At 43.0% G+C, this 14,997-nt stretch overlaps 1 protein-coding gene across 1 annotated transcript; it reads left to right on the top strand.

Moving 5' to 3' along the window:
• The first annotated feature begins 1,300 nt into the window (after positions 1 to 1,300).
• On the top strand, positions 1,301 to 10,519 carry SAMD7 (sterile alpha motif domain containing 7). Its single transcript, XM_009957615.2, has 8 exons — positions 1,301 to 1,403; positions 2,135 to 2,261; positions 2,404 to 2,540; positions 3,684 to 3,762; positions 6,284 to 6,963; positions 8,372 to 8,493; positions 9,228 to 9,338; positions 10,247 to 10,519. The coding sequence occupies exons 1-8, from the start codon at positions 1,301 to 1,303 to the stop codon at positions 10,517 to 10,519; spliced, it is 1,632 nt and encodes a 543-aa protein (XP_009955917.1).
• Positions 10,520 to 14,997: the final 4,478 nt, after the last annotated feature.

Genomic DNA, 14,997 nt, shown 5'->3' with positions numbered 1-14,997 from the left:
GCTTTGGCAGATTCTCTGTGCTTCTCTCTTTACGTTTCCAAGGCATCCCTCACTGTTATCTACACCGAACGCTGGCTGAACTCATGAGCTGAAACTATCTACAGGATGAATACACTTAAGCATTACATCTTCCATCTTCAATAAGAGAGAAAGAATCCATTTCAAAGCTAAATCCATCAAAGCTAACGGGGAAGAAAATCTAACTCCTTAATTTCAACTTGCTTTAAAAAAAGAAAAAAAAAAATCAATCATTTGCTGCGTAAATCCAGTTTAAGAAACGCACAGATGCCCTTGCGGCCTTTAGAGGTAGCCTGCTCCCTCTGCCAACCCCTCAACTTAAAGCCTCCCACACAGGACAGCTTTTTAACTTCCAGGCTGTGGGTTACAGGACTTATTTCCTTTATGACCTATCTGCACAAATAATCCTGCTGTAGATCGTTCCCCCAAAATCGTGAGCAGGACATACTGTGGTTACTCATTCCCCTGGTATCAGGATCATTTGTAATCTAGTCACCTGCTTCTTTGGACAGACTTAGAAATGCTCATGCAATCCACCTCAGTGACTCTACAACTATTCAACTACACATTTGTAGTGTATTTCAGTTTTTAGTCTAGATTTCGGCTCTTCATCTGGCTTTATTTATCTGTACATATATGGATAATTAATCTGAGCCTTGCTGTTTTTATCACTGTTTTCATCACTACAAAGCATGTTCTTTTACTTCATTTGGCAGTCTTAAGGGGCTGATGTCATTTGGAACAGCTTATTTCTGCCATTCCTTTCCATCTGTTTCACTCAGTTTACAGCAGGCAGGGCTCCTAACTATTACAATTCCCAAATAAAAGCAGAGATACCCTCCTTCCTGAGTATGAGCACGTGTCACCGTTCTCAGGGCTGCAGGCAAAAGACTTTGGCTTAATTATGTCCCGAGGAACCTTTTGACAGTTGGACTTGATGATCTTAGAGGTCTTTTCCAACCTTAGTGATTCTATGAGCAGCTGATATTTCCCAACATCCCGCCATTCCTTGCACGGTAAGGCCCAAGGACACTGAACAACTCAGTATAAACAAGGGCAACATTTGCACTGTCCTGAAAACCGAAAGTTTCTATACGGTAACCAACACAATCCACAGGCACTGAAGGGTACAGCTGTGACTGGCAGAAGGACTGCCTGCTTATCTGAGAGATAACTCGTATAACCTGCTCTGTTTCTTACACTGTTGAATGTCTTATTCTTTTCTTTGGCGCTGCTGATTCAGTTCTTTACCACAGAAAAGTTGTCGCTGTCTCCTTGCAGCATGACTCCACGAGATCACATGAGAAAAATATCTATCCTGGGGGAACAAGGAGCACTGGAAGAAAAGCACTTATACCGATTAGCAAGTGGCATGGCAGCAGGAGGTAAGCAGGAAGAACAAACTGCACGTTTGTTTATAGGATTGCTGATAACTGCACAAGAAACAGCCAGAAACAGGTTTATTGTCTTTAAAAGGTATTTCAAGTTTATCTCAGGAGTAACTGGAGAAACAGTTCTTTTAAGGTCATTAGAAGTTAACATGGGAGATTCTTGTCATTCAGAATTTGACCAAGAGACAATAAGCACCTGGAAGAAGAGTCAAGGTCACACAGGAACTCAACAACAAAAGCCGTAGCTGGATGTTATGATGTTCCAGCTCACCACTACAAGCTCTTCTTTCTAGAGCTGCTGTCTCATGACAAGGCAGGTTCCAGCTAATGAGATTTTTCTAAAATGAAAACTGTATTAGAAAGGAAAACTCTCTCAAGCAGAGAATTTAACATTCATGGCTATTCTCTTCTATTCCATAGTGTTATATGAATTGTTATTAATTGTAAATTGTCCTTTTGTACACTTGACTGTGCACATCCTGTTTATTTTTACTGCAGTTTGATCGTATAAATCTATGTTATTTAAACTAAGCGGTTAAAGTGGCAATAGAAATGTCTTTTTTAGTTGCTTCTATTAAAAAAAAAAAGTGTGATTTGCTAACTCATACTTAAATGTTGGCATTTGAGGGAAAAAAACCCTATTTTTTCTGGGAGAGTTCTACTGCAGACAGAATAACTTCCTAATTCACTACATTGACAACAGAACTGTATATGCTTTGTGTCAGAACTGCGGCAGCGGCAAGAGATGCTAATGAGAAATCAGCTGATGGCAGTAAACCCTCAGCTCATGAGTGCAGGCCAGCAGAGAATGCAGGCGATTCCTTCCCAGTTTGAGCCTCGACTGCTAGACAGGTATTTTGCACCATTTCTCTATCATAATACTGCAGTTAAAGAATAACTCTGCATGTGCTGTACCCAAGCACAGCAAGGCCTCGGATTATTCTTAACTAAACAATGCCCTTTGCATATCTGAACGTCTTGTTTTTCTTCTCAGAGATCTGTTACCTTCAACTGAAATGATGGCATCAGCTGACCCAAGGCAAATCCACATAGCGTCGCACCTTGGGCCCACAGTCCCGCCGCACGCAAACATGCCAAACCTATTGTCCAACCGTGTTTACCCAGGCCCAGGTAATGGAGCATTGTCTGCCTCCTGCTAAGCGATGGCATTTTGGGAGAAAGCAAACTGCACCTACCTGTTTTCCGTGGGTTTATCGGTAGGGTCAATAACAGGTTATTTTCTTTGGAAGAACAGTCTCGCTAGAAGGAGGCAGTCCGCCTGCCAGAGATTCTAAACAGTGCCAGTTTAAGTCTAAACACACCCATTTTAGCTTTTGTTAAATACACCGTTTTCAAAATCACTGCACGTTTTTGTTCTCCCCTTTTCTTTTTGTATTTTCCAAACATTTTCACACATAAGCAGAAGGCTGTAGCTAAACAAATTAGTCCAATCAACAATGCTTTCTGTGACATTTAACTCTTGCTCAGGTATGAGCACTGGCTGTTTTAAAAGACTACTTTACTGCTCATATTCTTTAATCATAGTATCACAAGCCACTTCGCTCATGCAGGGCAACTACAAGTCCTTTTAATAAAGGCTCAAAATTACAGGGCACAGCTCCAAAGGGAAGGCTGGATATCACGGCACGGCAACACAACTGTGGCACATGTGTCATGCTGCACATAAATTTACATATCACTTTATGTAAAGAGGTCCTATCTTAAGGTTCCTTCTTTGAGACAAGTGAATAAATTCTCAATGCCACAGATCTATAAACAAGAACTCCTAGCTTCAGCTCACCTCCCCCCCCCCCCCCCCCGATGTTGATCTCAAATAAGAGATTCCCTCAAGAGGAAATATAATTTAAAACTACATGGCATCTAAGGTGAAAACAGTCTTGAAGGAGCAGGTTTGCTTTGCTTAACTGTTGGTTATTATTTTATGAGCAGTTATATGTACTTCAAAGACATAAGCCACCAAATAAAAGCACCCTGCTGTCTCTTTCCTTTATGGATAATGGCAGGTACCTCACTACAGGTCTGATCCAGCCAACACCTGATCTGGACTTCATGTTCCTACTACCTATTCCCACCAAAGCAATCAACACAAATAGGATTTAACTTGAAATCATATCAGCTTCCTGGTGAAGCACATAGTTCAAGCCTTAAAAAGCTTTTTAAAGTGTCTCTGCATTGCTTTGGGGTTTGTGCATTTCCTTGAGGAAACAAGTGAATTTTAAAGATTTTTTTTTTTTTTCCCCTCCTCCCTTTAAGGATATAGCTTTCTGCAACCAGAATCAATGGAAGCTGTGGCCAGAAGACAGGAACTGGTTCAAAAGCAAAATATTGCCAGGTAATCAATAGCAAGGTTTGCTCTGAGGTGTATGCCAGGATTAGGGCAGCAAAGGCAGCTGGAAATTATTAAGTCACCGACTTTTTGTGAGTTTTTATTTGCAGTGATCGAGATACTTTTTCAAGTCACCCAGAGAAGCAGAGGGCCCTTGATTATCTCTAAAGGTCTGAAGCTACTGAGCTTTCTGCTTGCCCCTATTCTGCTTTTAGCCTTAAAATGATGCAAGAAAAAGAAACAAATCCCTCAGCTTGGTTAAAGAAACATGTTACAAACTTCAGCCCCAGCCCTTGAACTCTGGATCCAAATACCCTGAAGTTACAAAAAGTCATAAACAAATTCAAACTTTACAGCTGTGTGCTATCACACACAGAGCATTGTAAGCCTCTACAGCCGGGCCCTTGGGATGATTAGCTACATCTCCACCCTGCCAGGGCAGACAGCTTTCCTAGTGTAACCGAATAGTCTGAATGTCAGGGTGACTATAGAAAGTCCAGTTATTTGTACCAGTTTCAGCATAACCAGTAGCTGGTTAAGTAACCACCAGTGTCCTCCCTCACAGCCACACCGTTCCCATAGAGGAACTCTAACCTCAGCCACTCCCGCACCGGGCTTTGGCACAGTACTGAGTGGCAGCACCCCTCACACAGTAAGACTGAGAGCAAAGAACAGCTAAATTCTGGTTAGGCATCCCAAGAGAATCATGAGAGAAGAGTTTGGAGCTCTTCAGTCAGCAAAGCTTGATTACTGAACTCCTCCAAGCACAAGATTTGCATCAACAATGCATTTCATACAGCTCTGGCCACATGGCAAAAAACCCTGAGAAAAACAAGTAAAATAGTTAGCAGCAAGCATGGCCATCACGTATACCCTCAGCCACGTCAGAGCTAGTCCTACCTGTTACGGGGTCTTCCTTCAGCCCACCAAACCCAGGAAAACCCCAACATAAAAGAGCCCAGCCTAAATCCATGAGACAATCTTTTACCTCTTTTGCCATCCTAGCAATTTCTACTAGCTTCACACTGCTTCCTGCAGCCCATGCCACCTCTAAAGGTAAAGTAAAGCTGCATTTGCTCCTTTCACCCCTTACAGCAATCAGGTGTGGGCAAACAATCTCCTGCGTTTGCAGCAGCTGTGCTGCTGAGCACCCGGGCCTGAATCCTTGTTCTCCAAGGGACTCTGCCCCCCACCAAAGCTCAGTGATATCCACCTGCTGGTCCTCAGAGGAGCAGACTAAACTATCTGGAGGAGCAGCCAGGAATGTAATGCTCTTTGCTGTTTACCTCCACCTCAAGGACCGAGTGTGAGCAATGACAATTGGGCAAGATGTACAAGGACGTGGTATGTAGACAAAACACTTCCACCAGATCACTGAAAGCAGAAAATTAGTAACTTGGAGGTTGTTGCAAAGATGAAAAGAGGGCAGTGAAAAAACCCTGAATGTTGTGATCAATTAACTCCTCCACACAACAATCATCTGAATAGATACCTTTTGCCCAAACTGTTTTCCTGACAATTTTACATTAATGAGAAGTCTCTTAAAAGTCAGACTCTCTCCGACCTGTTATCCTCCTTGCAGTGTTACGAGCGCTATCTTAGTGCACTCTAAAGATCTGGCTGCCCTCACAAGCCCTTTTCCAAAGAAGAATGTGGAAGTCTCACTGAAAGCTCCTCAAAGCAATGAAGGCAGGCTGAACCATTTCTGGTTTGTGCCTGGTCGGTTGGCTCACTTCTCCCACCTCTCAGCTCCAGCTGAAGCTCTGGAGCTCTAGGAGCTGCAGCTTTCTGTTTGATCACTAGCTTGGCTCCAGAGAAAGGTGATTCCAGCAAAGGGTGGTGCAATGGAGACACCCACTATTCCCTGTATCCTCCATATCTCACTGGTAAGCCCTCCTACCTGCCACAGACCCTGGAACATTGACTTAATCCACCAAGAGGGAGGTTGGTTGAACACATAGGACCAGATCTCACCCTTTCACACTCTCAGAGCCATGCTCAGGTGCCAGGCACGATGCAGAGTTACTCAGGAGACTTACATTAGCTTATGCCGAATGTATGCACGGGTTCCATAGCTAATATAACTCAATATCACTGACATTTTCCAGTTTTCTGTATAATTTTCTGATGGGTAATGTAAAGCACTTATTTTCTTTAGTCTTTGACCTTTATGACCCTAGCGACAATTTTCCAAATCCCAAGCGAGCATAATCACTGTAATAATGCCTGGATTGCCAATGTACAAATAACGCTTTTGTCGTCTGAAATATTACCTAGAGGCATCAAATGGAAGATATATTTTCTCTTTCTTTTAGTTTACTGTATGTATCTGGCAGCACATTAAATACAGCCAGGTTTGCCATTCCAGCTGCAGTTTGTGACCTCTCCCACGTAGCAATGTCGGGCAGAGAGAAGAAAAGCAGCACTCTCGCCTATTCAGTTATCTGAGTTCTGATCTGCTGCTGAAAAAAAGACGTGATGAAGGACCTGAGTGGCCCTAACTGCTTGTGCTCTGTGTCCCCCTTAGAATGGAAATGGAGATGAGTGCTATTTTTCAGCAAAAAGAAATGGAGAAAGCTCATCGGAAAGGGCTACTGGGCCTGGAAGCACCTTTCCTTTACCATGGGATGCCAGCCAGCCCCATTGCTTTCCGTGGCAGGCACAGACTGCCCGAAGGCCACCTTCCCAGCGATTTATATGTTCATCGTACCACCCTTGATGAAATTCATGGCAACACTATGCTCATGGCAACCAGCCCGTACCCTCCAGTCAGCACTTTGCAAAGGGAGAGGGGACGTCGACCAGGGAGAAGAGCTGGAAATCACAAACCTGCAGACTGTAGTGCCAACGGCACGAAGAACCAAGCTGACGACAAAACTACAGACCTTGCTTCAGCTGCAGCGGATGATGAGAAAGAAGACAAGAAAGAAGCAGAGGTGGAGACACCAAACAAACACGAACAAAGCAAAAACCAGGCTGAGCCATCTGCAGTTGCCAAAAACTGTAAAGAGTTTGAACAAGGCTTGAGAAAAAACTGTGCTACTCATGAAATTTCTACTGAAACGAACAGCTGCAGCAACACAAATGAGAAGGAATCTAATAGCTCCTGCGCTGCTTTCGATGACAAGTACATGTACCCTTCTGCAATCCCATTCTCAGCATTACCATATGGATTTCCAGTACCCAGCAACCCACTGCTGCCTTCAGGTTTGTCAAGTCTCCAGATTACATTTAGAGTGGCACGTTGATATTACTTATTTTTATTGATTTGCTCTCTTATTTCTTCCCTCTGTTTCAAGCCAATTTTTGGTATGCTAGAGTCAGGGCAACTAAATGTGGAATTCATACACTGCAAACAGTACTTGGTAAATCCAACTCAGCACAGGTAGAGAGTGGTTTCCCCCACCTGTAGACTGTGCTGCTTGCTGGCATAACGGAGGTTTCAGCATCTTAGGCAGCAGGGCTTTGCAGGACAACGCAATTGCACAGCAAAAAGTCACAAAGCAGCCTCCTAACTGTTTCAACGCCCTGTGCCACTCATTATACCGCTGCGGGATGTCACCCTGTGTTTATATCAGCCCCTGGGGACCACACATTTGTCCCCCCTAAGCTGTCAAGTTAGCAGCACTTTGAGCTTCTCCGCAATTCTGCTCAACATGTTACAATCTCTCCTCCCCTTCTGGTGGAGGAGGAAACATAGCAGCATGGAATATACTGATCACAACCCCTGTGATTGTCAAACAGGACAAGGAGTCCCCTTATAAGTCGCACTCGGTTAGGAACAAACTTATCCCTGAGGCTTGACCTCTCCAAGAACAGAGTGTTAAGACACAGGCCTCTCCAGCCACTGTGCAGGAATCGTTGTTTCTAAAGCTTTGCAGCTCTTGCTAACTGCACCAGTGCCAACGGGTGAGCCCTGCGAAACTTCCCATTACCTGAAATGAGAACAGGCTGGGGTGTTTGTCCAGGATCATCTACCAAAGACATGCTGCATCACTGAAAAATACATAATCATAGAATCACACAATCATTCAGGTTGGAAAAGACCTTTAAGATCATCAAGTCCAACCATAAACCTAACACTGCCAAGTCCACCACTAAACCACGTCCCTAGAATGCACATTAAGTATTCAGTTCCTGCCTCCAAAAGGATTTTCAGTTAAAATAAACAAAATTGCTGAATGAAACTGTGAGCTAGCCTCTCTCTTCTGCCCATAACTTTTTGATATGTCCTTCTAACTCACAGTAGGCAAAGGCTTGGTTCTCTTCTACTGAAATAGTAGTCAAGTTAAAATAACAGTAAAGCGTGAAGAAACAAAAGCATTGGATAATGTACCCATCAGAGAAAATACTGCAGTACGATTTGTATGTGCAGTGACTGGTATATACAGTGCCAGCAGTAAACAAAAGAGGCCACCAAAAAAACCCCTCCAGAATCAGCTGCTACTGACTATCTGATGATTTTGGTGTCTAGGACTCCTGTATGTGTCTGTGACTGAACACTGCTAATATATCAGGTTCTGGAGAAGTGTAAAAACTCTCCTGTTAACAATCAGTTCCTATTGATTTGCCAGCAAATGTCTACAAACATAACGTTTGTGTTTTCTTCTCAAAGGAGCACATGGTCTGATCCTGAATGGAGAAGACATTTCTTCCATCGAAGACATTCGCAAGTGGACTGTTGATGATGTATACAGCTTCATCGTCAGCCTCCCAGGCTGCTCAGATTATGCCCAGGTGATTATAAACATTTATCACACTTTCAGGTCTTTAGGACCACCTAGATTTAAAAGTCATCAAACAAATGCAAAGGCTAGAGGTTAACTGGCTGTCACAAAGTTACAAACCTAATAGTTTTCCTTGTGCTTCCACACATGAAGCCACTTGCTTCTTAAAGGGAAAACCAGTCCATGCTCTGAGGTTACATGCACTTCTGCCACAGCCTGGAGTCATTGGTCATGACACATACCAGGAGGACCAGCAGCAAACCAATAGTATCAGAAAAGTAGCTTCATTTTTTCCCTCCACGCGCCTTGCACGATTTTTATGCAGATTAAAGCAATTTTGCATTCTTGGATCTACCACCCCTGAGCTCTTACAGGCATCATTCCATTTGAAAAATGAAATATCATTAGAAACGCAAGCAAAGATGTTGAAATCTTGTACATGCCTGGCAAAGCCTTGATAAGATCAACACTATTGATTCATTGCTAGCAGGCTGCTCACGTCCTAAAAAAAGAAAAGGACTAAGTAACATTGAGACGTTACAAAGTTCCCATTTGCCAAGAACAAGCAGGTAAACTACAGGCAAACGTGCAGATATCCACACACCTGAACAAGACACCTCGTGCTGCAGATAGGAGATAAATATGAAGATGAAACATTAAAATTATTATTTCCTCCTTTTATTGTCTACGCCTCAGGATTAAGCATAAAAAATAACCAGTAAAGTGTTTTTGTCATTTCATAAGATATTTAAAGACCACGCTATTGATGGAGAAACCCTCCCACTGCTAACAGAGGAGCATCTCCTGGATACCATGGGATTAAAGCTCGGACCAGCGTTAAAAATCCGCTCTCAGGTATGATCATTAAATGTATGCCAAGATGGCACGTCAGAGATGTGAAGGAGTCAGAAGCTAACAGGATGAAATTGTTCCAAACTAAATCACATTTCTTCTCACTGATAAGGTAACTACCATAATATTAGGAGAAAAGAAATTACTCCAGCATACTTAGCTTTTGCTTCTCTGTGTGCTGCAATGACACAGAGGGAGACTCTAAGGGGAGGTCAGGACCGACAGTTTGAGAGACGCTCGGAGAGGAGTCAGCCTGCAACAACAGCGGGGGCTAGGCTGAGGTCGGAAGTGGAAAAGATGTGTTCCATGAATTAACTCAGGTTTCACTCTTTTCCCCTCCCAGCTGGTAAGAACTGCTCTGATACATACTTGCTTTTTCTCCAACCTGGCTTTTAAAACACACCAAGTCGAGGTTTCTACAGCCTTTCTGCGAATATAACCGCACACCCTTCACGGACAGGCTGTCCTTCTGTGTTTAAAACTTTCTGCTCTTAATTTCACCCAGCAATACCAACCCTCTGCGTGTTTCTGTTGTTGCCTGCCTCTTCCCCTTTCCTTTAACCCCTTGCTCTCTCTCACTCCTCTCTCATTAAAACCACCCTCCCTGCTCCTGGCTGCCAGTTTGCCTCCCCTCTGCCCCACGGGTGCTACAGCACCTCGAGAGCAAGAGGAGCCTGCTGTCAGGCCAAGCTGAGTATTGCCGTGCTCCTTCCACGAGAACCTGGGCCGAGAAAGAGATGAGAGAGGGAAAATGGAAGAGATTTTTTTCAGTTTTGCTAACTGATAACCCTTTGAGATGGCTGGGATCTCCTGGATGTCCCTGGCATTGCTACACAAGTCAGCCTTGATCTTTAATGGCTCTAACACTGTCTCAAGAAGGAATTGCTGCAATTGTGCTTTTGTCTTTAAAGGTGTCTCGACGTCTGGGCAATGTGTTCTACATGATGAATCTTCCTCTGTCCATGCCCCTGCCACCTGCTCCAGGCAAACCCTCAGATCAGCCCTCCGACATTGCCTCCCCTCTTCGCTGCAACAGCAGCGGTGATGCGCTGGATAGTCCCTGCTCTCAGGACCCAGAAACTTCCAAAGCGGTGGAACAGATCGTTTCAGAAAGCAGGGAAAACCCATGTGACCCAGCTGGATCTCAGGCTGACTTCCAGATGATCACTTTCCAGAAAAGTTGAGCTAAGTCCAGGACACAACACGTTTTCAACAATGCAGGAACCTCTAGTTACACAGGGTTTGAGAAGGTAGCTACAGCCTGAGACCTCTGTGTGACTGGGGCTGAACGAAACAAGCAGCAACAGCAGCACGAGGAAGCACAGTATCCGAAAGGCACTAAAAAACTGCAACGACACGTTAGTGTGACTACTTTCAAGTGCAATTCACTGAAAAGAATACCAATACGGTTAACAGGTGAATTTAATGGTTCATCCCAGTGTCAGTACTGAAATCTGCCAGAGACTCAGAGGGCGCTGCCTGTCTCAGGGTGAGCGTGTTCCCGCGGGCTGCTGAGAAACTACAAGGGAAAGTTACAGCTTTCACACACAGCTGACTTCTGCTTCTGTTGAACAAAATTGATACAGAAAATTCACCTGGAATTCCTTGGGACAGTACGGAATTCCCTGCAGAATATAGAGAAATACACCCTAGACTTGGCCATTTGAGTTAATTCCTTTGCTATTCTAGAACTAAGCCTCCCTAAGTGCCTGGGAAGGGTACACGGGGTACAGACGAGATACACAGAGGAAACCCCGGGCATGAAAATACCACGTGTAACAGCAGCTGTAACCATTCCGAGGCGTTCCTACCGACGGGGTTTGGATTTGCTTTGGGTGACCGCAGGGCCGAGCAGAGTTCAGGAGGGAGCACCAGCAGACTTCACCATGAAGACCAGTCACTGGGACAGTAACGTTCCTGCAGGCAGCAGGCTCACAGCCACCCAGTTCCTGCCAGCACCTTTCCCCTCAGCTCACCTGGGCAAGGCATGGAAAGCCCTTCGCTCAGCAGCACGCTCAGTGTTCTTCATTTTAGAAGAGGTCACCAATTTTAGCCTGAAAGCTCTCTTTTCTCTGCAAAAATACAGTTTCCTCTCACTTCTGCTACCGATGATTCATTACCTCGCAGCAAACAGGAACCGCAAAATAGAGGTTTTAGCTAGGGATAAATCCCCAGCATTTTATTGTGATCCTTGTGTGAATTATCTTTGTTCCCCCTTTAGGGGTTTGGTCACACGCTGGTCTTCCACTTAGGCTTTGGAAGTCAGCGTACTACAGTGCCGTCCTGCACCCTCCTCCTTGCAAGAACATTTCTTTACTCCAAAGGACACACAAATATTTATGACAAAATTAATTTCTGTGTATTGAGGGTGGATAGATCTGCTGTATATTGCTACTGTAGATTCTCTCCCTTTAGTTTAGTTCGTGTGGCCTCGAGTACTTAAAAACCAAGAGGCACACTGCTGTTTAGAGGGTGTCTAACACATGAGGAGAGTCAGTATTCTTACATTTTAGACTGTGGGCACCTGTTCTCTTACTTGAGGCTGAGATGAATTATTTTCTGTCTTTGGTATATTTGTGCACTAGATGGTGTGTGACTAGATGTTTGCAACAGCAACTTAAGATGTTCAGCTTAGTACACTGTCCAAACTTCGCAGCCTTGAGCAGGGCACATATCTACAGCACTCCTTTTCTGAACTAGCAAAGTCTTTCTGTGAAAGGAGCAGAGACTGATTCTGCTTCCACTGAAAACTGCCACTGCCACCTCATACGGCAGTTTTGGGCTCTGTGCATCTATCTCCAAATACTGTAACTGGAGTACATGATTTTAGGGTTAATCACTAACATACAGTAAGGCCCGATGCAAAGGGTGGTGTGCTGTGCAGCAAAACACCCCAAAGCTGCAGACAGACCCTGAGGTAATCCCTCCTAAGTGAAGTGCTGACTTTTACATCTGTGATCTGCTGAAATAATGGGAGCCTTTCCCAAGAGTTTGGGTTACGTCTTATGCATCATCTGTGGGTATTTTTCATATAAAGAACTATCTACTGAATACTCAATAATATCCAAGAAAATCAAAATTATAACTCGAAGATGTAAAGTTTAAAGATAACTCCATAAGAGTGTTTAAAAGATGTACAACAGCAATATTAATCCTAGACTGGTAATTAGTTTACTGTTCACTTTGTCTCAATTAATTTCAAAAAGTGTCAACCTCTGTTCTCTTCATTAACTTCTCTACAGTTTTTCATGGCTTTAAAACTTAGTAAGGATGCTGGCAGAGTTTTATGCTGAATTTGGTAATGTAAATGTTTACTTTTTCAGATTTTGGATGAAACACAATTGTCAATGTAAAAAATCATGTTCTGTCTGAAACGCTTTAACCTGTGATTTTAACACGTAACATCTTGGATTAGTTACACCAGAAAAAATGTTTTACTTTTACCGTAGACTTAACTGTTGTGACTTTTTTTTTTTAATGTAGACTGTTCATATACCATGAGGGAAAAAGAAAATATTTTTATATAGTAAAAGTGCTTGTTAAAATAAATAAAAAAAAAAAAAATCAGGGACACCCATTCTGTTCAGCACCTGAAACAACTGCTAACTGTTTTTTTTTTTACAACTGACCATCGTGTTGACAATGTCGCTTACCTAATTAAACACAGTTAATGAAGTGGTTTTCAAAAGGCATCCTACCTCCCCACTGTATGAAATAATTATTGATCCACATGAGACCTTCTCCGCCCTAGAAGAGGAAACTCTGATACGTTTCCAGGTCAATGGGGCCACGAGATGTCGCTGCAAAGCTACGAGAGGTTATCCACGACCCCTCCAAAGCGACATGCAGCACACCTGAAGTACAGGTGGCCGGTTAAAAGCAAGGATATGAAGAAACTGAACTTGTTTTTCTAAAGTAACAGCAGAGGAGCTGGACTTGAAATCCCATATGCCAGAGAAGAAAGATTGAAATGGGATTCTGAAGAGTGTGACTATTTTTGCAAATGGCTCAGCCATGAACAATGCCAAAAGCAGAGAAAGCTGGAACGCAAACTTTGCAGTCTGCCCCTACGTCTGCAGTTAAAAAGAACATATGATCCTTTGCACATACTGGGCTCTTTTTCCCAAAACAACAAAAAGAATGACCTCATGGGTTCCTGTACTGGAGGGTAGATGTTCCAGAGCAGCCAAAATGCAGTGAGGCCTGGATTGCACACAGCCGTGCAGTGACATAGGAAGGAAAGGGATTTACCTAAACGGACATAATGAAGGAAATACCGCTGGTAATGAATGTTTCCTCTCCTACACACACTTCACAGAGAATGAAAACAAATGAAAAAAAAGGTAAAAATTTAAAAAAGACATAGCATCAGTAGACAGACCCATATTTTCAGATTTTGATGTGTTTTCAGGAATTATGTTTATAGGTAAACATTGAGGCCCTACTGATTCTCAGCAGCTACATGTTCTTTTTTGACTTCTAATGCTTATTCCAGCTGCAAAGGGTGTAGCTAGCAATGACAAGTATGTGAGAAAGCTGGCAGAACTGTGCTCCTTAATGACTTTCTGGTGCCTATGCATTCATTTTTTCTGCTATGCCACTAAAATCACAATGGGATGCAGATGACGCATTTTAGTATGTGTGGCATCATTAGGAATGTTTCAGTTAACATCTCTTGCTATATTAGTCTGTAATAGAGATGCAGTTAATGAAGAGGAGAATGTTTTTTATGAGATGTTGCAGAAGTATCTGATTTTGTCTGTATCTATACTAAATTCATAGACTCCTAAGAACAGGGATTTCCACTTCTTTATTTTAATAGGGCCAAGGTTAAAGGCAAGATAAATAAAAAGGTATGGCAAACATATAACAAAATGGTTCTGTACTATAAATAACACATTTAAGAAAGACCCAAAAAGGAAGAAATGGCTTGTCCTTCCTACCATAGCCTGTGTTTCTGGCCTCACGATTGCTGCTTGTGATGTGGAACACATATTCATATGGACCTAAACAGATAATTCTCTGCTCAATTCCCCACGTGAAAGAACTCTTCAAAATGCTGTGAATATACAACAGTCAGGCAGAATTCCTACCTGGTCCAAGCCAGGCAATCACTCTAATCAAGTGAGAACAGGCAGCTAGGTCTTCTGAAGGCAACGGTATTTCAAACCGACTCACATCCATGCCAGCAGCTACTTCACAAAGCTCAGTATTCTAAGACCTTGCACAATTGTGAGTCCTCCACAAAACAGTTTTCAGAATGTTAATTCAACCTTTGAGTGTGAAACAGAAAAAAAAATCACCTCCAGTTTTTAAAATCACCTCTATTTTTTGAAGCAAGCAGAAACTTCTCCTATTTTAGACTTTCCAAGTACCCAAACACAATGATTGGCTGTGCAGTGTTTTGAGACACCTTCAACATCAGAATTTTTACAGAAAAGCACCCAAAACTAGATCCAGCTCTTGTTTTGGTACCTTGCTCTGACAATGGCATAATAAATGTCCTAAGCCCTAGAAATAACAAGTCAGCTCTATGAGGCTGGGTGTTCATCAGGGTTCTGCTGCCTGTGATGCTTGGTTTTGGTTAAGCCCTTCATGCTATAATAAACAGCTCTATTGCCATGGCAATTGCAGTATAATAATAATACAGTTATAGCAAGAG

This window comes from Leptosomus discolor, chromosome 7 (assembly GCF_034619465.1).
Source record: "Leptosomus discolor isolate bLepDis1 chromosome 7, bLepDis1.hap2, whole genome shotgun sequence".
Lineage (NCBI taxonomy): Eukaryota > Metazoa > Chordata > Aves > Leptosomiformes > Leptosomidae > Leptosomus > Leptosomus discolor.
Note: the sequence above shows the minus strand (reverse complement) of the source record. Positions and strands in the feature narration are given on the sequence as shown.

Coding starts and splice junctions, on each gene's coding strand:
- SAMD7 (XM_009957615.2), top strand. CDS start 1,301: ATGACTCCACGAGATCACATGAGAAAAATATCTATCCTGGGGGAACAA. Junction 2,262..2,403: donor GAGCCTCGACTGCTAGACAG/GTATTTTGCACC, acceptor TTTTCTTCTCAG/AGATCTGTTACCTTCAACTG. Junction 6,964..8,371: donor CAACCCACTGCTGCCTTCAG/GTTTGTCAAGTC, acceptor TTCTTCTCAAAG/GAGCACATGGTCTGATCCTG.